At 46.3% G+C, this 26,641-nt stretch overlaps 1 protein-coding gene across 16 annotated transcripts in view; it reads left to right on the forward strand.

Moving 5' to 3' along the window:
• The first annotated feature begins 3,243 nt into the window (after positions 1-3,243).
• Positions 3,244-26,641, forward strand: part of Nme9 (NME/NM23 family member 9) — a 41,366-nt gene continuing 17,968 nt past the window's right edge. For 2 of the 16 annotated variants that reach the window (XM_047564721.1, XM_047564723.1), the window contains exons 1-9: positions 3,246-3,760; positions 6,310-6,367; positions 11,312-11,415; positions 12,360-12,431; positions 14,452-14,568; positions 16,106-16,181; positions 18,725-18,807; positions 19,100-19,192; positions 21,243-21,379. In XM_047564721.1, coding sequence (XP_047420677.1) covers positions 3,728-3,760; positions 6,310-6,367; positions 11,312-11,415; positions 12,360-12,431; positions 14,452-14,568; positions 16,106-16,181; positions 18,725-18,807; positions 19,100-19,192; positions 21,243-21,379 — 773 coding nt within the window. In that variant the 5' untranslated portion in view covers positions 3,246-3,727. The other 14 variants (XR_007110251.1, XR_007110249.1, XR_007110250.1 and 11 more) reach the window with 14 other exon arrangements.

A 26,641-nucleotide genomic window follows, 5' to 3' on the forward strand; every position in this document is an offset into this window, starting at 1 on the left:
ATCCCTGATGAACTTAGATGAAAAAAATTTCTTAATAAAACATCAGCAAATCATATCCAATAACATATTCAGAGATTGTACATCATGACCAAGTTGATTTTCTTCCAGAGTTGCAAGGATGGTTTAACCTACACAAATCAATAAATGTAATTCACCACATAAATAAAATTAAGTGCAACAATCACATAGGCATCCCAATAGATGCAAAGAAAGCCTTTGACAAAATTCAGCATCCATTCATTCTGAGGACAGAATTTCTTCCAGCCAAAGCAATTAGGCAAGAGAAGGAAATAAAAGAAATGAAAACAGGAAAGGAAGGAGTCATATTATCACTATTTGCAGATGATATGATCCTATACTCAGAAGATCCAAAAAGCTTCTCTAGAAGACTGCTCAAGCTAATAAACAATTCAGCATGGTATCGAGCTTAGAAAATCAACATACAAAAATCAACAGTTTTCCAATCAGCAATAATGAACCTGCTGAGAAAGAAATCAAGAATAGAATCCCATTCACAGTGCCATAAAATAAAAATACCCAGTAACTTATCAAACCAAGGAGTTGAAAACTATTGAACACTGAAGAAAAATTGAACAAGACCTCAGAAGATGGAAATACCTCCCATGTTCACGGATAGGCAGAATTATTATTACCAAAATGATAGATTCAATGCAACACTCATCAAAATACCAATAACATTGTTCACAGAACTAGAAAAAACATTCCTAAGTGTTGGGGTCTTTAGCCCCCTTGCTCTTCTCGACCAGCAACAAGGGAAGGGAGCACTCCCCAACAAGGCCAGACTGGGAAAGTTAGGGCCGATTGACCGCCTGCACCCAGTCCTCCAGGTGGAGGACAATCAGAGGCATCAGGGAGACCAGTCACAGCAGGAACTCGTTTATTGAGGAAGTCACACAGCTTTTATGTAGGAGGAAGGCTAGGCAGGAACCAATCAGCTTAAAGGTCAGCAAGGCATTGGGGGGGTTTCATGCAGGCGAGAGGAGTCCCATGGGACTATATGGCAAGCATAAGCTGATCATGTTCGCGGAACTGTTGTTAACCAATCCCTGATAGTGGTCGGATTTATCGTTATTAGCTTTCGAAACCGCCTTTGAGGCCTTGATCTTCCTTACCCGCCAGGAAGTAAGGAGTCAGCCTGAGTTAGTTAATGTGTCATTAGTCCCAACACTAAGAGTTATTTGGAAGAAAGAAAGACTCAGAATAGCCAAATTCTAAGTCAGAAAAGCAATGCTGAGGTGTCAGAATACCTGGTTTCAAATCATACTACAGAGCTATAGTAACAAAAACTGCATGGCATAACAACAGACACATAGACCAATGGTACAGAATAAAAGACACACAGACAAACCCACACAGATACTGTCATCTGATCCTTGACAAAGACACCAAAAGCATACAATGGAGGAAAGACAAATGGTGCTGAAAAACTGCTTCTCTAAATGTAGAAGAATGAGACTAGATCCTTATCTCTCACCCTGCATAAAAATCAACTCAAAACGGATCAGGACCTAGGCATCAGACCAGAAACTGCAACTCCTAGAAGAAAATGTAGGGTCAACGCTCCAACATATAGCCACAGGCAATGAGTTTCTCAAGAGAACTCCTGAAGTTCAGGAAATGATATCGATAATTAATAAATGGGATGGCATCAAATTAAAAAGCCTCTGCACAGCAAAGAAAACAATGATGTGAGGAGAGAACCTACAGAATAGAAGAAAATTTTGTTAACTGCTCTCATGATAGAGGATTAATATCCAGAATATATAAAGAACTCAAACTTGTCACACACCAAAATAAGCTAACCTAATTAATAAGTGGGCAAACGAAGTAAGCAGACACTTCTCTAGAGAAGAAATACGAGTGGCCAGCATATACATGAAAAAATGTTCAACATCTTTACCAATTAGTGAAATGCAAATCAAAGCTATACTAAGATTTCTTCTCACTCCTGGTAGAATGGCAGCCATTGAGAATACAAACAATACTAAATGCTGGAGAAGATGTGGAGAGAAAGGAACACTTTTACACTGTTGGTGGGACTGCGAATTACTACAACCACTTCGGAAATCGGTATGGCGGTTCCTCAAAAGATGAGGAATGGAATCACCATATGACCCAGCTTACCACGCCTTCGTATTAATCCAAAAGAATTAAAGTCAGTATACTATAGCGATAAATGCATGCCCATGTTTATAGCAGCACAACTCACAATAGTCATACTATGGAACCTGTTTAGATATCCATTAAGAGATGAATGAATAAAGAAAATGTGGTAGATACACACAATGGAGTTTTATCCAGCCATAAAGATGAATGAAATTATTTCATTTGTAGGGAAATGGATGGAACCTGATAACATTATGTTAAGTAAAATAAACCAAACTCAGAAAGTTAAGATTTGTGTTCTATTTCATGCACTGAAGAAGGAAAAGGGAAAGGTTAAGAGGGTAGATCTCATGAAAATTGGAGGAAGAGCACTAGAGGAGAAAAAACAGACCAAGAAGAGGGAAGAGAAGGGGAAAGGGGAAATACCGGGGAATGATATTGACCAAATTATATTGTTATATTGTGTGAAGGTGTGAAAATGTAACAATAAATCCATTGTTATGTGCAATTATAATGTGTTAATAAAAATACGGACAAAAAATACAACTTTGGAACAACAACATAAATAAAGTGGGTTTCTTATAGGCAAGACACAATTCAGCATTGGGTTTTTTTTTTTTTTTTTGACAATATTCTAATTGGTGTAATTTAGACTATTCACATTTAAAGTGATTTTTTTTAAAAACAGTTGGGTTAATAACTACCATGTTTGTAACTGCTTCATGTTTGTATTTATTATACTTAACGTTCGTAGTTAATTTAAAATTCATAATTTTTTTTTTTTTTTTTTTTGTCTTAAAGAGAACCCTTTCAATCCCCTCAAAGCCTTCTCCTGCCTGGGACGAATCATGCAAGCATGTAATGGAGGAAAAGCTGCACACCTGCTCGGTCTGGTAGGCCGGGGAGAAAGGACGCCGGGATTCAGAAATGCAATTGCACGGTGCACACAAGGCTCAGGTCTTTGCCTCAAATCCTGCAGACATGACAACGCTCCAGCCACTGGGGGCGCCCCTGTCCCCTCAAGGGGCGGGACTCCCCCTGCCCTCTGCGCCGGAGTCTCGCCAGGAGATTGCGCAGCCCCAGGAGGCGTGGCTTACGTGCCCGCGGCTTCCCGAGCGGCTGGGCGGGGTGCGGGGTTGCCAGGACGACCGTAGCGGGTTAGCGCAGAGTCGTTTGGAGACGCCCGGCGCCTAGAGGACGGTGTGCGGGTGGCGAGGTCGTTCGCAGGGGCCGCTTCCCGGGAGGGAAGAGCACGGACACCAGGATCCTTGCCTCCCCGCCCCCAGTCCTCAGCGGGCACCCTGGTGTGCGGGGACCGCTCCAGCTGAGCGCGGACCCGGGCTGGCCAAGGGGCTTCCCAGAGCCCCAGACAACCGCCTGGCGGGCCAGCGGCCGTGGCCTGCAGGCTCCGCTCGCTTCAGGCGGCGTTCATTTTCTATCAGTGACTTGATTTACTGCCACTGAGAAGCACCTTACAAAGGGGTCGGGTGGACTCTGAAGAAGGCTCTGCGCTTGCTGGTTTCGCACAGCGGTTATAGGGAGGCTGCGGCCAGAAGGGCCCAAACCCGCGGTAGCAGGGCTTCGTCTTCTTTGCAGAACCATGGGCAGCAAGAAGAAGGAAATTGCTTTGCAGGTAAGCCTCAAGGGGCGCTAGCTTCCAGCACTTGGTTAGGGTTGGAGGGTCAGGAATGTGGTGTGGAGGGAAGGGGAGGGTGCTGTGACAGTGATGTTCTCTATGCTAGCAGTAACAGTGTTCTAGAACTTGAGTGTTCTACCCTTATATGTTAAAAGTTAAAAAAAACTCGGACCCCTCGTGATGACAGATTTTTTTTATGCATAAATATAAACAAAATTGGGCAGAAGCTCTTTTGCATATAGTGCATATACAACCAAACATATAGACCCCAACATGCATTATCACAAATCGAAACTACAAAACCAAGGAAAAATGATCCAGCATAATTTCCATGCGATGGTTGAACTTTTTTGTTGAAACATAATTGCAACTTGCTCCGGAGAATCTGATATCGATAATTTTGAGTTTGGGCATGGTCTGTACCTTTGTGCTCCGTGTAGACAGTTTCCCCATCACTGTTCTCTTCACTTATTAGCAGTATGTTTTGAGATGTATTACGTCGTGAGCATTTGTTTACAGAATGCCTAACTTCATTTGCACAAGTGAATCTGTAAGCCTTCCTTATCTTTTGTTTTCTTCTTGGTCCTGGACAGAAGGTGTGGGTGATTTTAAAGTCATGGTAAAAACATGCATGTCTGGGCCCTGGAATTGGGGGAGAGGGCTTTGTCATAAGATCATTGAATGATCTGTAATATGAGTACATTTAAAAAACAAACTTCAGAATGTCTCATAGTCGATTGAACCCAATAAGATACGTGCTCAGGCTGCAGAAACCAGATATAGTTCTTGAAGTTTTCTCTAAGCTAAGCTGATTCTATGATTTTAAATACATCACATAACCTCTCTGGGCTATGACTTGCCATCTGTGGAATGAGGGTTTGTGAGATATCTCTAAGGGCTTTCCGGCTTTGATATTCTAGGATGCTGGAGTTGTTGTAATGAGATTCTTTTGGACATTTCTGGACTGGTCTGAATGCTTTCTATGGTGTCTCTGATATTATTGACCCATATAAGTATCATTTCATAGGTTTGTGTCCTGTATCCCCATTGGAGGTGACATTTGTTAGCAATGTTATTATTTTTTTCTTGTGTATTTCTCAGAGCTCAGAGTAGCATGCAATACTCAAAGCAAGTTCTCCCATTTGCTGAGGGAGGAGGGGGAGCACTAGCCCCTCTCTACTTATACCAAGGATTCGTGTCACCTCCCTGTAAAGTAAACCCCTTGAAAGCAGCACCTGGGGTCTGCCAACCTAGGAACCCTGTCCTCTCTCTGGGGTTCCATCTGTGACCGAGAGACAGAAATCACAGGACATCAAGAGGCAATCTGGTCAAAAGGCGCTACACATTTTGCATTATTTCCCTACCAAATGTAGGGCTTAGTGAAGGTCAGATGTTTTCCATATCCTTCTGCTCCTGCCCTGCTTCTAAGGGTGAGATTCTTCAGCTACTCAGAGTCCTGGCCCCAGAGCTGGTATAGCTCACTCCATGACAGGGGCGGCCTCAGAGAGTTACAAGTGTCTTACAGTCTCTTCAGCTTCTCTAACACTCCACCCAATCCAAAGATGTACCATCTGAACCTAATCAGCAGGAAACACCAGACACACCATTCTACAAAACAACTGGCATATAGTTTTGTAAAGTGTTGAGATTTTGAAAATAAAAGACTTAAGAATTATTCTAGATGAATGAGGCTAAGAGATTTGACTAGTGTGGGATTCTTACTATCTCCTTTCCTATCAGGCTGTTGTTGGGACAGTTGGTAAAACTTGAATGGCATGTAAGGATTAAATGTAACCATGCAACTGTGTTTTCCCCCTGATACTGATGATTGTATTGTAGCTATGTAGGATAATGTACATGGGAGTGATGGAATATCAGGCTAACAATTTACTTTCAAATAACAAAAAAGTACCCCTAAACAGTCTTTATAATGTACTTATAAAATTTCTGAAAGTTTGGAATTGTTTCAAAGTAAAAATATATTTTGTGTACATTATACAAAATGTCTACTATTAATGGAGGGAGATCATATGCATTTCTCTTTGAATTCTATGTCTAATGGAAACCAGAACTCTTTTTAGATAAAAGAAAAAGAAGAGAATGAATGGCAATAAGTTCACCTCTTAATTATTTCTGATATTGAGTGAAAATATAAATTGCAAAAGGAAGCCTACAGTATGATACTGTTCATGTACATTTTAAAGACACCAAGAAATTTTATATACTGTTTCTGGAGAAATAACACATAACATTTTTTAAAATGCTGAGAATAGGGCTGGGGAGATAGTCCCTGGGTTCGATCACCAGCACCGCAAAAAAAAAAAAAAAAAAAAGTTAAAAAAAAATGCTGAGAATAATATGTATCACTCTTAATTTAATGGTGTTTCCTGGGGAAAGAAGCAGGAAGAAAGGGAAGGACAAAAGAAGGTTGGGGAGAGAGCAAAATTTGAACTTTATTTCTATGTATTTTAGAGAAAGAAAATTCATGAAATTGTTTCTCCATTTTTGCCCTCAGTGTTACAGCATTTGATTCTCTTTGACTTTAGGTCAACATCAGCACCCAGGAGCTTTGGGAGGAAATGCTGAGTTCCAAAGGACTAACTGGTAACTCAAAATAAAATATATTTTTTTCAGGTCCATTCTTTTCAAGATTGTTAACTGAAGTGTTGAGGCGTGAAGAGAAGTCTGCAATAAGTACCTTTCCCTATAACCTTGAGCTTCACAATCAGCCAGGTGCCTTCTTCATGTCTGTGTGTACAATAGTTCCCTCTTACCTGTGATTTTGCTTCCCAATTTCAGTTACCTGCAGTCAACCACAATCCAGAAATATTAAATGGAAAATCCCAGAAATAACCATTTCATAAGTTTTAAATTGCATACCATTCTGAGTAGCATGATGAAACCTTATATCATCCTACCTCCCCGTTAGTATCTTAAGTAGCCTGCTTAGTTAACCAGTCACTTGCCATGGTATCAAAGTGCTTGTATAAAGTTTGGTACTATCTGAAGTATCAGTCATCCTCTAGGGGTCTTGGAACAGATCCCTGAGGATAAGTGGCAGGGGTGGGGTACTGTATTTATATCTGGCTTGAACATCATAAATTTGGTTTAGGTAATGAGTCTGTACTGTCAGATAACAGGATTTCCTTATTTTAGAGCTGATTGTTATTCTCAGGGTTGTTTTGTGTCCAGTTACAGAAACAACTTCTATGTACCTGAGGCACACAAAGAAAATGCATTAGAAGGAAAATGGGGTATCCCTTGGAACGCTCAGGAAGGAGGGAGAGCCAGGCATCATCAGGGACTGGAATCAGGAACTGCACAGTCACTAGGAAGAGCATAGCCACTGTCCAGGGGTCTCCCTGTTCTCATCCTTCTCTTATCTGTCATTTATTGCTGCTTAACAGTTTACCCCAAAACTAGTGGTTTAAAATAGCAAACATTTATTATCCCACAGTTTCTGAGAGTCACAGAACCAGATGCAGCTTAGCTGGGTGCCTCTGATTCAGGAGTGCAGTTGTCAGATGGAGGGTTTTAAAGCTCAATTTGGGGCAGATTTGCTTCTAAGCTTTCGACCAAATTCAGAAGATCCACTTCCAGGTCCCCTCACATGGCTGTTGGCAGGATTCAAATCCTCTCTGATTGTTGGCCAGAGATACTGATTTCTTGCTGTTGGTTTCTCCATGAGGCTTATGACATGGCAACTTGCTTCCTCGAGAGCTGGGTTCTGAGAGAGCACGAGGGGGAAGTCAGCCCTTTGTTAACCTAATCTTGAAGGTGATAGCCTCCTGCCCTGTTCTGACCATTAGACACCCACTAGGTCCAGCCCACTCTCAAGGGCTGGGGCTTACCAGGGTGTACCAGGAGGCTGGGATCTTTGGAGCCATCTTAGAGGTCACCACCCCCGTCGCACCTATTATTCCTTTCTCTTCCTCTCGATATCTTCCTCCAGATTATCTCTGGGCTCTGTTATTCTCTGCATGTCTGCTCAGTTCTCTTTATAAATATGTCTGCTCATATCTGTTCTTTCCCATGTCTCTACATCCCATTGGATGACTCTTCTGCATTTGAGAACTCTTGCTCTCTTGTGACTTGATCCTTCTTTCCAGCCCCTTCCCCACTGTTTCCTGAGCTGGGTCCTGCGTGCTGACATTTTTCCAGAACCTGCCACATTTCCTTGCTTCCTCACTTTGCCCTTGTCCCTACTCCCTGGCATATCATGATCCATCACAGCCTGTAGAGACCTTTCTCATCCCTAGACCCACTCAAAAGGAGCCACCCTGGGTGAAATCTTTGCTGCACCTCTGTGTGGTTCAGGAGTGCCTGGGACTCTGTCACACCCCCACCCCCACCCCGTCCGAGTGGGTGGCACCACTTCTCTCCTAGACTCTAACACAACAGCATTGGCTCTCTCATCTCACATCTGTAGCCGACTTGCCCAGACCTGGGGCCAGGTGGATGCTAAATAAATGCCAGTGGCATTGGTGCATTTGTGTGGGTGTGAGTATTGCCACACGCTCCTATTTGAGGAATTATAAAGCCTTCCATGGTGCCAGGACTTCACTGTTGTGTCCAGGTGTCTTGTCTGGGCAACTAGAACACAGCTCCAGGGTAAAACAGCCACTACTTCTCTGATTTTCTGAGAACTCTCCATGTGCCAGCTCCCCTGCTAAGTGCCCACGCGACACCAGACCCTGACTCTGCCAAGCCTGCTCTAGGCCTTCCCTGAAGGCAGCCGGGCTCCTCCTGGTTCCTCCTGGTTCCTGGTCACCAGGCAGCTTGAGGAACACACGGACATACACACACGCACAGTACGGATGCTCCTTCTCCCTGGAGCCAGCAGAAACTTGCTTCCAAGGTCAACAACTGTCTTGGGAGTCTTCCTCTGCTGGCTCCTTCTCCCCTGCCTTCAAATGGTGCAAGTCTCATCGGGTCACCTGGTCATCTGGGCTCACATGCTGTCACTCCTGCCCTTTCTTCCAGGTGTCTTCTCTGTTTCGCTTCCTACCTTTCAGAGTCGACCTCTTAATACCGCTTCCTCTCCAGCCTCTCAGACCCCTCTCTACTCCCTCCTAAGTGGGTGGAGTGCTCCTTTGTTCCCAGGGCTCCTGCTAGGCAGAGGAGGAGAGGGGACTGGAAGCTGGTGGAAATGGCAGGTGAACCATCCCTGCAATACTGCATGGGGATTTTAAGCCACCGGGCCACCGTCTTTCCTTTGGGGTTGAACCTGCCCTCATAGCTTGACCCAAATGCTTTCTTGGCCTCTACCCACATGACCGTAGCATGTTGAAATCCAGTCAACTGTGCCAGTCCTGTTCCCAAGCCTAGAGTCGATCCCTCCACCTGGACCAAGGAGGCCAAATCCCTCTCTCTGCCCCTGCTCTCCTTCTGGACGTCTGTTTGCCTGTGTGATCGCTAGTCTTAGATTTTTCCAGTTAGTACCAGGAAACCAGCCTGTCTAGAATTGACTCTCTGCCCGGCTCCACCCAGTTCTTTTTCTGCCAGGCTCAAAGGTGGAGTCCTTTTCTCGCCCACTTGGTTTTCATCCAGTGTCTCCACTTCCTTTTGCAGGTGTCAAGGATTGCTCTTCTTTCACTTCTGTCCCCACGGCAGCTCCTGTGTCTGGCTGCCTCATCCCTCCCACCCAGCCTGGGTCTCACTTTCTGCAAAATACTGCTGCCTGGCTGAACCAACCCATGCTCCGGAATTGGTGTGTCTTACTCCTTTCCAGGAGCAGCTGCAAGAGCACGGGCTGTGGCCTCAGACAGACCGGCGCAGTACTTGTTTCTGCTAGGCTATGGTTCAAACATGTCTTTTCTAAAATTCCGATGATGAAACTTAATGGCCAGTGTGGTGGTATTAAGAGGTGGGTCCACAAGGTGGGATTAGGGTTTGATGGAGGGAGTTCGTCCTCCTTGTGCTTCACCTTCCAACACATGTGGACACGGTGTTCCTCTCTTCCAGAGGAACCAGCTTTCACTAGACAACTGAAGCTGCCAGGCTTGGTCTTGGTCATATTAGACTCCAGAACTGTGAGAGACAGTTGTCTGTTGTTTATAAACCACCCCGTGTGCAACTCCTGCCTTAGGCCAGCTCCTTCACCTCCGTGAGCTTCAGTCTCCTCCTCTCCATCTTGGGATGATTTTCAGCTCACTGGGCTTTTTTGAGAGAAAAAGTACAGATGTTTGATTTGGCTCAAGAAAAGTTAGCTCCCTTTCCTCTCTAAAACTGACTGTGGGTCCTTCCTTATTGCCAAGTAAATCAGGATGGAGTTCCTCAAGGTCACATCTCAGACTTCTCCAATGATTCCTGCTGCCATTTCCCACCACATAGGCCCAGGCAGGTCTGGTGGGGCAGGTGGCCCAGGGCCCCTGAACTTTTACCTGTGCCTGACTGCCCATGCTTTGCAGCATGCATACCTCTATACCCATCCATGCCCAGCATTTCCACAATGCCCGGTGTACCCACCCCCGCCCCCTGCAAAGCCTTCCTTCCCTGACTAGTACAGAATGGGGTTAATACAGTGCTACCAGAGTCTATGCTTAATTTTAGTCATGATAACTTATATTGCTGCAATAATAGTAATCACTCGATGTGAAAGTATGGAAGTGTGAATCTGCATAAAGTAAAATAAAAAAATTGCATGCTATTAAAACTGGCAGACCTAACAAATTATAAGCAATTTTTAGACTATTTGCCTGTGACCCTATGGTAGCTGTTCAATGGGGCCCACCTGTGTGGATTAGGCACAGACTCTAAGTGGTGAGGCTTCTGGCAAACACTTCTCTACAATGTGGCCTCCTGTAAGTGACAGTGTAGAACTTGCTGCTGCCTCCTGATTGGGCAGGTCCTACCTACACACAAGTTGGTGTAGCCTGCTCACTTTCCCTCCAAGCCTCATGATTTGCAACAATCAGAAGGGTTCCCCATACCCAGCCCTGACACCCTCTATAGATCAGGATCAAGGGAAATCCAAGGAAAAGATAAGGGAATCCAAGTTCCCATCTCACTCTTCAACGGGTTCATTTTCCAGGAGAAAAGTATTGATTTTATAAAATAAATGAAACACTGTTTTACTCAAAGCAAGTGGCTTTTATTAATTAGGGAAAAGTTTAAAACTGTGTTTACTATCAAGTAGGTGAGTCAATTATATGCTGGCTGGTCACCCCCAGTAACCTTCATAGCTGTCCTTTTAGAATACATGGTTTCAGTCCAGTTCAAAATCAGTGACCCACTGAGGGTCACTCTGTGCCAGGTCTGACCCTGAATGTGGCCTGAAAAACCCATAAGATAAAAGTGCCACATTAAGAACATCATCTTCTGCCGTACTTACTTCATTATACCTGGAATTCAGAATACCAAATGCATAAGAATGAGGGTCAGCTGTGTTTCCATGTGTGTTCAGTCTGCTGGGATAAAAAAAATCCCTTTCACCAGTAACCGTCCCTGCAAACAGACGTGATTTGAGGGCATTAGAATGTACGGGAATGGCTGGGCCTGCCTGGAGGGTGGCAGTGCCTGCTGACCCTGCTTCTGGGCTCCACGCAGTTGTCGACGTCTACCAAGCCTGGTGTGGCCCCTGCAAGCCTGTGGCGAGCCTCTTCCAGAAGCTGAGGATCGAGGTCGGTCTGGACCTTCTGCACTTCGCATTAGTAAGACACTCTCCCGGCAAAAAGTCATAAAAACACTAAATTTTTTTTAGAAGATTTAAAAGAGTAAGGAACAGGAAGCATGAACAGTTTCTCTCAGTGATCTGAAAGGTATTCAGCTGTGGATTTTTTGTGGACATAGTCATGATGCCTTGTAAGTTCTCCAGATGTAGAGATCCCTACCCTCCACCCCTGCCGTCCCTTTGGCTCAGGCAGTCTCTTCATGCTGTGTGAAAGCAAGGAGTACGTGTCCCTCCTCTTCATGCATATGCTCCTGGTCTCCTGAACACGGTTGACTGAAATGTTACTTTCAGAGCACCCCGTTTCAAGATTTCCAACCTTTGCTTCACAAAGGGGAACTTCTAGCAAATGTTCGCTTTATTTCCTATGTGGAAATGGAAATAAATTTCAGAGAAGTGTGCAGGAGACAATTCACATGCTGCATGGGTTCAAGGTTCACAGACAGCGAAGACAGGAGATAATAGAACTTACATTGATCTCTCAGGAAGTTGGACTTCCTGGACTCTCCACTTCCTCCCTTGGGACTCAGACTTGGTGCTTCTGTAGCAAGGGTGTTGCTGATTGGCTCCCCCAAGGGATCTGTCACCACTCATACAGTGGGTTCTTCAGGCATCAGAGGCAGTGTCTGAGGATTTTTCATGTCTGCTGTTGCCAGTCATGGCTGCAGAAGGACATCAGATGGTGGAGTTTCCTTGGACTTGTGGAGTAGCTGGGTGGAAGGAGGAGAAAGTCTTATTTCCTCCTCACTAGACTTTTCAAGGAAGTACGCTTCCACAATTACTGTATGTTGACAGACAGTTCTGATTAGAAGGAGCAGCAGGAGTGCAAGTTGGGCTTCACCTGGGGAGGTTGGTCCTGGGGTGTGGAGCTCCCACGGTCCTGCGCCCACTGCACCTGGGTGCCTGCTGACAGTTTGTTTTCTTTAGGCAGAGGCAGATTGTCTTGATGTCCTCGAAAAATACCGAGGGAAGTGTGAGCCAACCTTTCTGTTTTATGCAGTAAGTACATTTGTAGAATCAGAACTATTTGATGGTTGCAGATCATTAGCTTTCAAATAGATGCATCTCAATAGCATTAATTCCCTCTGGAGGCCAACAAGTAACCTTCCTGATCCAAACAAGTGATGCTGCTGTTGGGTGTGTCCCCTAGACTGTTCCTGTTATGTTGGCCACATGTATACCCTCTCTAAGGCCTGGCAATGCACACCATCCTGACCCTGTTTAGGATAGTGGCCTTCAGGTCCTGCTCCCCAGGAGACAGGCCACAGCTCGCTGGTGGTCACTGTTGACTGGGTAGCCATCCTGACCAGCTGTGCTTGGGAAAGAATGAGTCACTCCTCAGCTCCTTTAGACTGTGGATTCACTCTCAGAGCACAGGGTTTCAAGAGTTCTGTCCTCTGTTCATAAAGGGGAACTTTATGAATACTTCCTTATGGGGCAGACACGCTCTGCAATCATGCTGGGGATCGAACCCAGGGCCTTGTGCTTACAAGGCAAGCACTCTACCAACTGAGCTATCTCCCCAGCCCCTGCAGTCATCTTTTCAATCATAAAATGTGACGATACATTTACACAAAGTCAGAAACGTTAGAGACCATTGAGGAAAATCAGATGGCACCATGTTCTGAAGAGCTTATTTGGGGGTGTCTGAGTGGGACATCCATGGTCCAGCTCCATGCTCCTTAGGGCCGGCGTCGCAGAACTGGCTTCCCAGGTTGAGACCACCTGCCATACCTGGAGGAAATGGGATGACAGGCTGCTCCCACCCCGGTCCAGCGCCTCGCTGCACATTCAGAGAGAGTGGGCTCTCCTCTCCCAGGGCTTCTGACAGCCAGGCCAGGTGTGTTAGTTTGGGAAACTTGAGCCTCCTGGCCTCAGCATTGCAAGGACTCCAAGTTGGAAATGTGTAATGAGACATTTGAGCTTCAGCATTTGGTGGGACTGAAGTGATAGCATGGACCGTGACGGGGAAGGGAGGGACTGGCGGGAACTCAGAGGGACTCGCTGTGACCGCAGCAGACATGGGAGCTCAAGTGCAGCAGGCTCATTATCACAGTGGCTTGTGGTGATGAAAGCATCAACCATAACCAGGACACAGGCCAGTCTCCGGCCCTATGGTGGGCCACTAAGGGGTGGCTGCAAGTGTAAGGGGGACCCACTTCACATGAACTTCTCTCTCCAGATTCACTCCTTTTGGGTACTACATATAGAGACTTTTGGAGAAGTGAAAGTAGAAAATCCAGGTTCACCCTAAACACCACCTCCACCGTGAAGTCTTCCCTGACTACCTCAGCCAGTGTTGAGCTTTTTTTTTTTTTTTTTTTTTTTTTAGTGGAAAAAAATTTGAAATGTTCTTAGTTGTAGAGGGACACAATGCCTTTGTTTATTTAGTTTTTTTATGTGGTGCTGGGGATCAAACCCAGTGCCTCACGTGTGCTAGGCAAGTGCTCTACCACTGAGCCACAACTCCAGCCACCAGTATTGGGAATTCTTGCCCCAAGTTCCAAACACCTTAAAAATTCCCCTATTAAAGTAATTATCTTATTGTATCCTAATTGTCTATTTGGAATGATCACTCCACTCTTCATTCATTCAGTGACTATGTCTTGTCAAGTTTAGTGCTTCTGTTCTTTGCCTCTGCCTGGGTGCTTGGCTTAGTAAGTGCTCAATAAATAATGTTAAAGAATAAGCTATGTGTAAGTCACCCCAAACTTCTTTATACTGTTCCTCCTTTAACTCTCATTTGCCCTGAAGGAAGCTTTGAAAGGAGAGTCACAAGGTAGAAGGTAGAGATTAGAGAGACATCATCTTAGAACTAAGAGCAGATCTGAGGGCACCCTAGTGGGAAGAGCCCCAGAAGGTGGCAGCAGAAGTGAATATCCCATTCTGGAAATGGATGGTAGAGGCTGTGGGCCTGGGGTTGATGGACTTTGATCTGGAGCATACTCTTAAGCACTCCCACTGTTGAAAGTGAGTAACATGTTGAAGAGGATCTCATGAGGTGTGTGATTTACTATAGGGAGGAGAACTGGTGGCTGTCGTCAGGGGAGCAAATGCCCCTCTGCTGCAGAAGACCATCCTGGATCAACTGGAGGTTGAAAAGAAGGTGCTAGCTGAAGGCAGAGAACGAAAAGTGGTAAGCAGAGGTCACTTCCACAAACAACAAACTTAAGTGTGCTTGTATGGGGAAGCCAGCAGTCTCCCCACCCACACCTGCACCTGATTTTCTTGGTGCTGGGAAAGTAAAGTTTCATGAATGTCCCACATTAGATCTGTTCCTGAGGGTCCAGGAGAGTGCACAATGCTCACTGTGATATATCTGCATTTTGAAGCCTTTTAAATGTTGTTCCCTTCTACCAAACCCTCTAACTTCTTTTATTCATTTTCCTTTCACCCTCCACTTAACAATTAATTCAGAAAGGAAAGTAATCTTATAGAATTGAGTAGTGGTGTGTTAGTCAGCTTTCTGTTACTGTAACAAGATATCTGATATAATCAACTTAAAAAGTGAAAAGGTCTATTTTGGCTCACAGTTTTAGAGTCCATGGTCACTTAGTTGGGCCTGTTGCTTTGGACCTGTGGTAAGGTAGCATATTATGGTGGAAACGTGCAATGGAGGAGACTGTTTACTTCATGGAGACCAGGAAGCAGAGAAGAGACCATATTGTCTCATAGTCTTCCTTCTAGGCACACTCCAGTGACCTAAGACCTCACACTAGGCTCCTCCACTTATAGGTTCCACCAGCTTCCAATAGCACCAAGCTGAGGACCAAGCCTTCAACTCATGGGCCTTTGGGATTTACCTATCCAAATGATAACAAGGGGGGGTCTCCCCTCAGCCTCAGGGCAGAGTGTCTCTGGGTGACCCATAAACTCATGTTCATGAAGGTTTTATTTGTGATCGCAGAGGGTTTATTAATTAAGAAACCAAGCTCTGTCATTACTGTAAGAAATAGGATCAGCATAGCTAGTGATTTTGGTTATTCTGTAAGAATATTGACTGCAAGTTCTTCACAAATAATTGTCTGCCTTTGAAAACCAACACACTGTAGGCAGAGAGAGGTATTTCTGGTACATCTGCCAGACACACCTCAACCCTGTTAACTGCTCAAGTTTTCATATTTAATTCCAATTAGCAAAGCCCTTTTAAATAGAATGGATTAGAAATCAAGTCGTATTTCTTCTCCAAAAATTTTTCTTTAAGAAAGAAAGCTGCATGTGAGCTAAATAAATTTGTTCATAAATTAAAAAAAAAAAAAAAAAAGAAAGAAAGCTGCAAATGCTTCCATTTGTACATGCCTCTTCTGGGGAAAAATGGTCTATCCCTTTACCTCTCTGCACTGTGTAGTCTATCACTTATTATTTACTTGCATTTTAATTCCTTGTCTGTCTTCTTGCCAACTCTCTATTTTTCCTCAGTCTCTACTTAATGCTTGTGAAAAGAGGCAGACTCTAAAATTTAAGATCAGCTTGAATTTCTCTTTCCTCTCTTGTGTCCCATCACCCAGCCTCTACAAAGGATCTTGTCGAGTTGCCAGGACTTTCATCATCTTGCCCTTGCCGTTTGTTCCACATTTTGTATCTTTACTTTTTGTTGTTTCTGCAGGGTTTTGAAGGTCTTAGGGGTAATTTTAATTGGCTAACTACTTCTGTTCCTGACCAATTTGTATTAGATTAAAGATGAGTCTCTTTCTGATGAAGATGAATGTTTTCCCCGTGAAAAAGACGTTGGTGAAGATGAGGACGTGGGTGAGTGCAGAACCAATGAGCCAGGCAAAAGGCAAAGCAGGTTCAGACTGATGTGAGTCATCAGGTCATTGAGCAATCTGAACTCTGACAAGATTGACCATGAAGTGTCTCCAGTCACCTGACTTCAAATGTACTGTAGTCAAATCCCCTTTCTGCCCTATAAAAGTATCTTGGCTACTTTTCACAGCTTTCTGATCATGTTCAAATATAACAAGCATAAATTTCATGGCAATCACTGGGCCTCTATTAAGCTCTATGTGGGGGTAGAAGAATTGGTCATGCAAAGCGACGATGCTGATATTTCCTTAGTCCTGATCTGAGCTGGAAAGTTCAAGTTCCTTTATCACTCTTTCTCAAACACCAGAAAACCTTCTCTCTGCACAGCTCTATGCCCCTTCCCTCATTGCCACAGGCATTGCCGCTCTTCCTGAACCTACTAAGAGAGGATAACTGACCTGCCAGTGCAGACAGCTGGAAGTGGGACCGCTGCTGGGAAGCCATCTCTTGGTGGCAACTGAGGCACCAGGGGAACCAGGATTAAGTTCAGGAACTGAGATGATAACAGAAGCAGGTTTTAAAATTATTATTGCAAGAAGTAGAGAGGCTGTTTTTAAGTGTTTCTGTTTGTTTTAAAAATAAGGCTGTTTGAGTTGGGTTCCAACAGGGAAGGAGTTGTGGCTTAGGAAAGCAAGAAAACTTCAAGTGAAGAAAGTAAGTCAGCCATTTACTCCTGTGAGACACATTCATCGCTCCTTTTTGCATTGTCTCCTCTTTCTTTCTTCCTCCATGACTTCCTCCCTACTCAAGTCTCTCCCACCTAGAAAACCACACAAAACCTTGCCCTGGTCCCGAGCCTTCTCTCCTTTACAGCCAAGCTTCCTGAACCTCATCCACAAGCTTGGCGCCACCCTGACCCTCCACCTGTGCCAGACCTGCTGCAGTCTGGGTCTGTACCCACTGCTTCCTGCAAGGATGCTGCAGGGGGCACTGTGACCTCCGTATTCCGTGGGATCTCCCTGCCGAACAGGATGATGTTCATAGCATCATCTTCTCAAAACCTTCCTCCTCTTGGGTTCCGAGGTATCATGACTCCTCTTCTCCTTCGCCTCCCAGGCCTCTCCTCAGCGTCTTCTTCATTGAGCTCTCCAGGCCCCTGCTTGGGCCTCTTCTCTACCCTCCAGTGGTCTTGTGAATCAGCCAATTTACAATGGAACTTTTACAAGAGTCTTAAGTGCTTATAGCATATTGGTAATCCCAGGAAGACTGACAGGTTTGATTGCTTAAAATGATTGCTATTGTTAGTCAGGTTTCTGTCACTATAACAAATACCTGAAATAATCAATTTATAAAGGTGAAACATTTATTTTGCTCACAGTTTTGAGGTTTCAGTTCATGACTGGTTGGCCTATTGCCTGTGGGCCTGTGGTGACAGCACAGGGTGGGAGGGGCTGGGTACACCATTTAAGGTCATGCCTCCAGTGACCCCCTCATGAAGGTTCCACCATTGACCAACTGTCACAGGCTGGGACCAAGCCTTTAACACTGGGCCCACAGCATATACCTTTTCAGCATCTCATTCAGATTTTCAGAACACAGGATCCTCCTCATAGGTAGATACTGTTTTGTTTCACTGCAACACAACCAATAGAAAAGCTGAGAAACAGAAAATAGATGATGGGAGAATGCCGATTCTGTGGCGTGTGCAGGTAATACACCAAGGCCAAGTTCATGTAAGCAGAAGTGCGATGGAGATGGGCTCCTGGACATCTGGTTTCCTTATAGACCTGCCCAGAGCCTGGGCCTAAGCAGTGGACTCTCTTCTCCCTCATGGCCACAGCTGTTTGGACAGGTGGACACTGACCCAAGGGCAGCCAACCATGGACTGGCCAGTGAGATCTGGGTGGTGCTTTGGCTCACAACGAGCTCATTCTGGAGCACTGGCCTTCTCTCAGGAGAACGTGAACGAGGAGAGGACTGAAGCTGCAGTGTGATAGCATGTGCTGGAGCTGAAAAGTCATGTTGATTCAGGACTTGGGGCAGCCATACTGGCCACATGGCAGGAAAGGTGAAAGGAAGCAGAGACTGAGGAGCCAGCAGAGTGGGAGAAGAACATGGCAGACAGCAGTTAGAGGCTACGGATCATAAGGAGGCGATGGGAAGGGAGGAGGACTTCTGGGCCTGTGTTGCCTCTGCTCCAGCAACCCTGCCCAACCCTGCTCCCAGGCCACCTCATGGACTCGTCTCTGCCTTCCTTTCTGTTCCCAATTTCTCAGCAACTTCTTCCCTGTGTGTCTCCTGACCCAGGGACCAAGTACTGTCCATCACAGCCTGGCCGCATTGGATTGTGGAGCCAGTCGAGTGTGTCCACTAGAGTCTGGGTCTGCAGGGGCAAGCTAAGAGGCCAGGCAGAGAACCCAGGAGCTCACGCCCCGGCCTGGCACAGGGTGCAGTGGAATCTTGTGTAGAGGCTGCACTGTCTTCAAGTGGCCTCCTAGTGCCTCAAACACCAAATTCTGACAGCACCATCCCCTGGCTTATTTCAGTGTCACCACAGGAGACGTGTACCTTGGCAATCATTAAACCAGATGCAGTGGGCCACGGGAAGACTGATGAGATTATTATGAAGGTAAAAGAGAAACACACGGTGTGCACGGGCCGTCCTCCCTTCCTCTGCTGGATGCGTAGGGGTGGGGCAGCAGGCAGTGGCATCCTGCTGTGCAAAGGAAGCTTCTATAGGGTTGGAACTCAAACTCTATTCAAGCAAATGAAAATATTAAATCTGCTTGGGACAGATGCTGGGGGAATGAGGGTCCCCACTGCTTTTGATGTTGCCTGTCTTTATTTTTTACATTTCAAGTAATTTAAATGCACATTTGGACTTGATTTACCCTTCAAGAATACTTACATATATTCTATAGATCCAAGAAGCCGGGTTTGACATTCTAATAAATGAAGAGAGAACCATGACAGAGGCAGAAATGCGGCTTTTCTACCAACGCAAAGCAGGAGAGGTCAGCTCATATGCTTCCATGTGCTTACCACTCTCTCTCTTCCTCCAACATTGTGCTTACAGATCGATAGTAGTTTGGGAGAAGATAGAATATTATGAAGAACAAGAATATGAACAGCAAGTGGGTCATGAATTTGCTCTCAGAATCATGGTCATAGCCTCTATCAGATAAAGTTCAAGGGTTGCAAGGAAAAGATTTTGACACTAAGTAATGAAAAAGAATTTACTAGAAGGGTACTCTGTAACTCGCAGAGTTAGAAAGAATATTGAAGGAAGTGTTTTAACAAGAAGTGCTTGGAGAGAAGAGGAACCAAGGGAGCTCAGAGGCCAAAGCCTTACATGTGCCATTTAAGACAACCCAGATCCGTCTGCTCGCCATTTGCTTCTCTTTAGGACTTGCCCCTGGGAGTCTGGTTGCACTAGTAGGGGTCACAGCCCCACCTCTCAGGTTAGAGGTGTGCTGGGGGTGCTAAGCAACATGGTTGTCAAACTAGGACCCAATGAAATGGAAAAGAGCTATTCCCCAAATAAAAGCCAGAGTTTTGTTATTTGAAGAAGGGTTTGAAGCATCTCAAAACAAAAAAACTTACTATATCCCACCCCTTGGCTCTGCAGCATCCACACATGATTTCCGTATATAAAGACTTCAAGTCTCATCTTTCTGGGTTCTCTGGGGGGTGGGAGGTCACACCACCATCCTCCCCCAGCCCCTCCACAGCGGGCAGAGGTGGCCAGGAAGTGGCTGAGTATGCACAGGCACACAGTGGGGTGGCAAGGCTGCTCACTGACTCCCTCATCCTGTGGGCAGGATGGGTTTGCTGCCCCTCTTCAGGCCCCAGTAGCCCCTGCCCCAGGTCACAGTTTTCTTCCCTGTGCCCAGGAGGCATTTGAAAAGCTGGTACATCACATGTGCAGTGGACCAAGCCATCTCCTGATCCTCACCAGGACCAAGGGCAGCGAGGATGTGATCACTGCCTGGCGAAACCTCATGGGGCCCTGTGACCCCAATGTGGCCAGGAGAGAGCAGCCTGAAAGGTGATGTCACCAGCTATGTCCTTCCATCCATCTCAAACCTCTATCCCACTTGGTATTCAGTGCAAAACTGTGGGTAACCAAGGCTGTTGACCAGGACACACTTAAAGTTATATATTTGGGGGGACCTCCATGCCCTCCCCTTCTGCCAGTGACCCGTCTTTGCTAAGCACCCACTGTGAGCTGCCTCCTCCCCTCCTCTACCCTCTTCTGAAGTTTACAGCTAGATTTGGTCCTTGGTCACTAGTCTCTCTTTAGTCAGAGGGTCCCACAATGTGCTTCCAGAATAATAGATTCTGGGGCCCGTCAAGCCAGAGACTGCAGTGTGGCTAGAGAAACTGCATTATAGGTACAGCCCCTTCAACCCCACTCTCCACCCAGTGTGTCCTGAGGTCCCCTGGAGTCAAGTGCCCTGTCTAGCACACTGCCCTGAGTTGACTTGGTATTCTCCTTGGCCCTGTGTGTCACCAATGCCAAATCCACATCTTAGCCATCGAAGCTGAGAGAACCAGACAACAGAAAGGAGCTTGGCAAGAAGCCAAGGGTGTCACTCAAGCAAGTCCTTTCTGAGCCTCAGTTCTCTCATATGTAACATAACCATCACTAGGGAACAAAGGCATTTAGAGCACTGCCTGACACACAGGAAGTCCCAGCTGAATAGTTTCAAGCACTTAAGACCCTGCCCCTTGGTGGTAGTCCTGACAACATGGCGGCTCCAGTGCTTACACCATTACGCACACCTGTCTACGATGGAAGTCCCAGGGTGTCCCTCTGAGGGCTGTGGGAAATGCAAGGGGATTCTGTACGTAAAACACCGGGTCTTGGGCCCGGACCACTGCTATGACCAGGTGGTTGCCAGCTCCTGCTGCCTTTGCTATTGTTCTTGGTATCTCCACAAGAAAGCAATTTCAGAGAAGTGCAGAGTGCCAATTGGGAGCTGGTAATCATGTTGCCAGAAAGCAAGACATTTCTTTTCAAGTGAAGCAAATGTTTCTTTTGCTTTTTGCCAATGTTCCCAGTCTCCGGGCTCTGTATGGCACAGAAGTGCCCTTCAATGCTGTCCACGGGAGCCGGGACCGAGAAGATGCCAGCAGAGAGCTGGCACTGCTCTTCCCCAGTGTCAAGTTCTCACACGGAGACCTAGAGGCCTCTCAGGGTAAGTCATCAAGGCAGACTTGGTCTTTCTGTCAGAGGTGAATAGGAGTTTGTGACTAAGTGCTTGAGTGTGTGCGGGACTGATAATCATTTGGTAACGAATCCAAAAATGTTCTGTTCTGAAAATATGGGTCACCAGGTAACTTGGGTATAAATATTAAACTTTTGTTTTCATAGAGAAAGTGTTGCCTTTTTATACCTCACTACATATTTGGTTTATTTTGGAGTTTTGTTTTCACTGTGAAGGCATCTTGTATTTCTCTGTGAAAACCACTGGGAAAGTCTTACTAACTTGGTGAAATCTCCTGCAGAGCCCGGTGTTGCTCTCTCTGTCCTCTGTGCTCTGTACCCTCCTTCCTGAATCCCCTAGTGGACTGAGAAGCAGGAGCTGCAGGGAAGGGCCCTCTTTCTGGAGCCCGTTGTGGTGAGAGCTCTGGTCATCTCCTCCATGAGGAGAACTCAGCCTCTGGAAATGTGGCCTGGGTCACCACCACCTCCAAATCTGGGTGAGAACCCCACAGGGTCCAGAGTGCCCGTGACAGCCCACGCCACCAGTGGAGGGATCGACCAGCACTGTTCTCACTTCAGTTACAAGTCTGCATTGAGCCCGGGTGAGATGGAAGGAGCTGGGAATATCCAGATGAATATTCTGGGGAAAACCAAAGGACATGAGGGTCATTCTTGGGAGTAGGCTGCACGCAGATCTTATGTGCAATAATCTTTGTGTGTCCAAATGTTTGGGGGTGAACCAAGGTATTTGCCTAAATGTTTGCTCTGCTCATAGTCTCAAGATCTCAAATCCAGCCACATCAGAACAGGTGGACAGGGGCAAGGTAAGGTGGGCAGGTGCTTACCTGCACTGGCCCTTGTTGAGTCTTTGCCGCTGACCTATGAGGTAGCTATTTCCACTGGCAGCCAAGGAACATGCTGAATGCACCTTGGAGTCTAGAGTCTGGTCATCCTGGGAAGTGTGGTTGTGTGTGGATCAAAGACCCAAGCCACATCCAAGTGCCATGTTGTTCTCCAGTCACTCCCTGCTGGGGCCAGCTTTCCTGAGGACCTGGCCTGGGATGGCCTGTGAGCCCACAGTCATGGGACATCTTCATCCACCTGGGGGATGGCTGAAGGCATGCAGGTGTCACTCAGGACCAAGAGGAGGGTGAACTCACTGGGGTGCTCAGGAGAATGTTGGAAGATGTCAAGTCTCACTCTGGCCCGTTGATAATGAACAAAGGGGACAATTCCAGAAGTGGCCTGGTTGGAGTGCTGCTGCTCTGCCCATTTGTATTGATGTGTCACACCTCAGTTCTGGGGAGCAGCACGTGCCTTCGCCTACCCAGCACTTCTGCTAAGAAAGCATGGGAGCAGGGGACAAAAGTTCAGGACACAATGATACTGTGGTTAAATCCTGGCTCTACTATTCACCAGCTAAATAACTTCTGGAAAGTTCCTTACCTTTTCTGGGCCTCAGTTTCTTTATCTGTGAGATGGAGAGAGAATGATTTGCCCATTATAACCCCAAACCAGTAACTTCATAGTACCCTCCACAGATCTATGGTGGAGACAGGATGTAAAGCTTAGCTTGGTAACATAGTGTAAGTACTCAACAGATGTTACTCATTCTCCTAATTCTTTTAATTTTTACACATATTAGGACCCCTTTGCTGACCCTCTCAGCTGACACCTAGCTTGATTCCCAATGATGTGGTAGTTATTCCTTTTTCTGTTTCTTTGTGGATGGCGGGTAGGGCAGGACTGGGTTCCCAAGTCCTGCAGAACATCTGTCATCCCACAGGCACTGAAACCCAAGGAGCAGCAGGCCCCATGGAGGTGCTCTGAGTCCCTGAGGACATGGACTAAGATGCTGTGCTGCTCTTCTGAGCATGTGACCAAGGGCAAGGCCACAGGGTCACAAGATGAGATGTCAGTGCACTGGAGCCTGCCTGGAAGGAAACTCAGAATAGCACCAGTACTTCCTTGGTTTACCTGTCTTTGTGGAAAATAAAAACAACACCATGTACTTTCTCTTTATTAAACAGTGTACAGAACACTCCCCACATCCCCAGTCATCAGGTTTAAAAAAAAAAAAAACAAAACAGGCATCCGTTATTGTACTCTGGTGTCATCTCAGAGGATACTGAGCCACGGGAGGGGCAGTGTCTTCCCAACCATAAACCTACTCTATGGTTAAACCATTTTAGATCCTAACTTAGTAACTATGAACTTAAAAGCAGTGCAGTAAGACTGGGTGTGACAAAAGACAGCATCCCAACGTGAGGTCAGGTGGCAACTGGCTTTCAGCGTGGCCGCCTGCTTCCTGCCCACGTCATGCCCAGCCACTCAGTGCTGCCAGATCTGCCCGCTCGAGGCTCTCCCTGCATCAGGGCACGTTCGCACAGCAATACTTGGAAGTACATGTGGAACCAGGGTTCATCCAAATTTCTCGTTACCCCTTTCCCCCATTTCTTTGGCTTCTCATTTGGGGGCCAGGTTGCCTTCAGTGTCCACTGAATTGCCTGGTTTTGCTCTCTGCAGGGCTCTTCCTTTGAGGGATGCAGTAAAAAGTATGGGGTTTCCAGTGAGTAGTCCCATGCACTGCCACTCCCTCTTACCATTTTGTTCTCGTGCTGTTTTAAGTTCACCAGGCCCAGGCTACTCTGTCCTTTCAAACCAGGAGGAAAATGCCAGCAATCTCCTCATTTGTGGGTTTTCTCCAGAGGAGTCCACTCTTACGACTGGAAGAAGTCCTTTACATGGGCAGTTGGCTGTCAGAAGACGGCTCTTCATGGGGGCATTACATTTTCTGTCACCTAAGTGCTGAGTCTGTGCTGGTTCTGGGGAGAAAAGGATGAGTCTGGCCTGAAGAACTAAGGCCTCTGACACTGGATGGGCCCTAGTGTTGAAAGTCACTGCTTTTCCCATGACCTTGTGCTGCCTCTGAATGGAGATGTGCAAGCCCCCAGTGCAAATCAGCAACTGAACTGGGCCCCTGCATGAAACAACGAGCTCAGCAGAGCTGTCAGGAAAGGGGATCCACTGTTCCAGAGCCCTGGGCACACAGCTCACTACAGGGCTGTGCTCCTCCCTTGAGCATAGGCTCAAGTCTGGGCCATGTCAGAGCTGACAAAGGACTTGGGAGTACGAGAGCCCTACATCCCGGCTTCCATACCATGGGTATCAATGTGGCTCAGAATGAGCTGATAGCTATCTGATCTCCCCAGAGAAACCAGGAAGTCAAGAATCTCTCATCACTGGTGAGATGAGAGAAGCAGCAATCAGGGCCTCTGAAAAGCAGGAGAGACTGGAAGAGTAGGTGAGGGAACAGAGACTCAGGGTGAGAAGTGCTGGTGTCAGTGAGAGGGATCTTTAAACACTCCCAGAAAACAGCTAAGAAGGTCAGGGCCAGGCAGGGGAAAAGCAGGAGAAGCACTAGGTGAGATGATCAGAGTGGGAAAGGTGGTGACCAGTTCCTTCCTCCCATTGCTGGGGGCACAGGGGTGCTGTGGCTTCAGCATTGTAGGACACGCCTTTTCTAAGAGTGCATAAGAAAGGGGGACAGGGTGGGGGCTCCTGAGAGTGGCTATAAGACCATTCTACTCTCAAGGGGACAGTACTCCTTGGTGGAGATGCTGGCTGGGCCTGGCTTCCTGCCAGAAGCTGCTTTTGAACAGGTGTATTTGGGCTTTTTGGCCTCATCCCCTAGGCGCAAGTGCTTGAGGAGAGGAGGGCAGGCCCAACCATACTAAGTCTAAGGTGGACTCAACTCTAAGCACTGGCTCTGGCCCATCCTCCAGGGAGAGAGCTGGATGCCCAACAAGACCAATGCTGGGAGCTGCAGAAATGGTTCAGTAGTTGACTCCGTGGCCCTTGGAGGGTTCCCACAGGTTTCCCTGAGGCCAGGTACTGGACAGAAACTTCCCTCATGCAGGAAACATGTGCCTCCCTGTTCAATGATCAGGGAAGGTCAGTGCACGGGACAGATTGGGGCAGCACCAGTCCCTACTCCAGGTGACAAGGTGTTTAGAACCCTTTCTGTCAGCCTTCCATCAGGAACTGGGGTGGGATGTCCCTTTGCTCTCTTCCTTTCTAGCCCTCACTTCCAGTGTCCCATGGCAATTATAGAAAAGGGGGCCTGCCTGGCTTTCCTCCTACTTTCCTGGTCTCTCGTTGGGTTCCCACACAGCTCTTCTCCACTAGGATTCCCTCCTACACAGCCACCTCACTGTTCTCCCACCCCATGCCTGGTGGCTGCTGGGCACCACGCAGCTGGTAAACTGCCAAACTTTGGGCGTGTGTCCAGCAGGTGGTGGCAGTGGAGGACCCAACACTGGCAGGGAGGGTGTCTTCGTGATTGGGAGTGGTCACCTATAAGAGTCTGCTGGCCATCAGGAGACCAGGTAGAGTGGGGTCTCCAGACTGCTGCACATGTCTGAATCAAAGGCACTTCCCAGCCCTTTACTCACCAAGAATCACAGGTTCCAAAAGTCGGTCCACATCATCTTCTAATGTTTCCTAATGTCCAGACATTTGGAAAACAGACTCCTTTTTAGAAGTTGCTATGATTTTTCTTGGCTTTTATTAGCATGTGTTAAAATCATATTATCCAAACACTACCAGAAGAACATGTATTGTTCTGAATAAAGTGCTTAAGGAAAAAAAAATGCAACTTATTAAATTGGACATTCTTTTCTAGTTCATAAATTTTGGGTTACAATCAGGGCACAAAAAGAAGAACAGAATGCAGTATTAAAGAGAGCGAGAAGCTTAGTTAAGAACTTGGGTGTAGACACAAGACCATGTCCCATTCTTCCCACTTCCTTGCTGACTGAACACTGCACCTGCGTAAAGCAGCAAATAGCTTTGTTTTAATAAATACATTTCCCTTCATTCAAATCAGAAAAGTTACTTATTGTAAAGCACTTTTTATTTAACCATTGTGTATACCCACAGGCAAGATTGCAGAGTTGGAGTGTGAGAATGTCATTTCCTTGGGCCTTCAGCTCTCTATGCTATCTGGGTTCAAGATTGTCTCAGCAATTCATTATTGGTTTCCTCATATTTACCTGGTACATTTTAATACCAACACTATAGTGTTTTGTGTTACAAATGCCAACCAAGGATATTTTCTCAGTACTAAAAATGACAACAAATGGGCCCTAAATAAGGCTTTATTCCCAATAAATTAGGTTTTCTTTAAATTGGTCTCTTGCATTAGCACTTTGATATCTGCACAAAACCCAAGTTCCTGTTGTGATAGGAAATC

The sequence above is a fragment of the Sciurus carolinensis genome, chromosome 9, assembly GCF_902686445.1.
Source record: "Sciurus carolinensis chromosome 9, mSciCar1.2, whole genome shotgun sequence".
Lineage (NCBI taxonomy): Eukaryota > Metazoa > Chordata > Mammalia > Rodentia > Sciuridae > Sciurus > Sciurus carolinensis.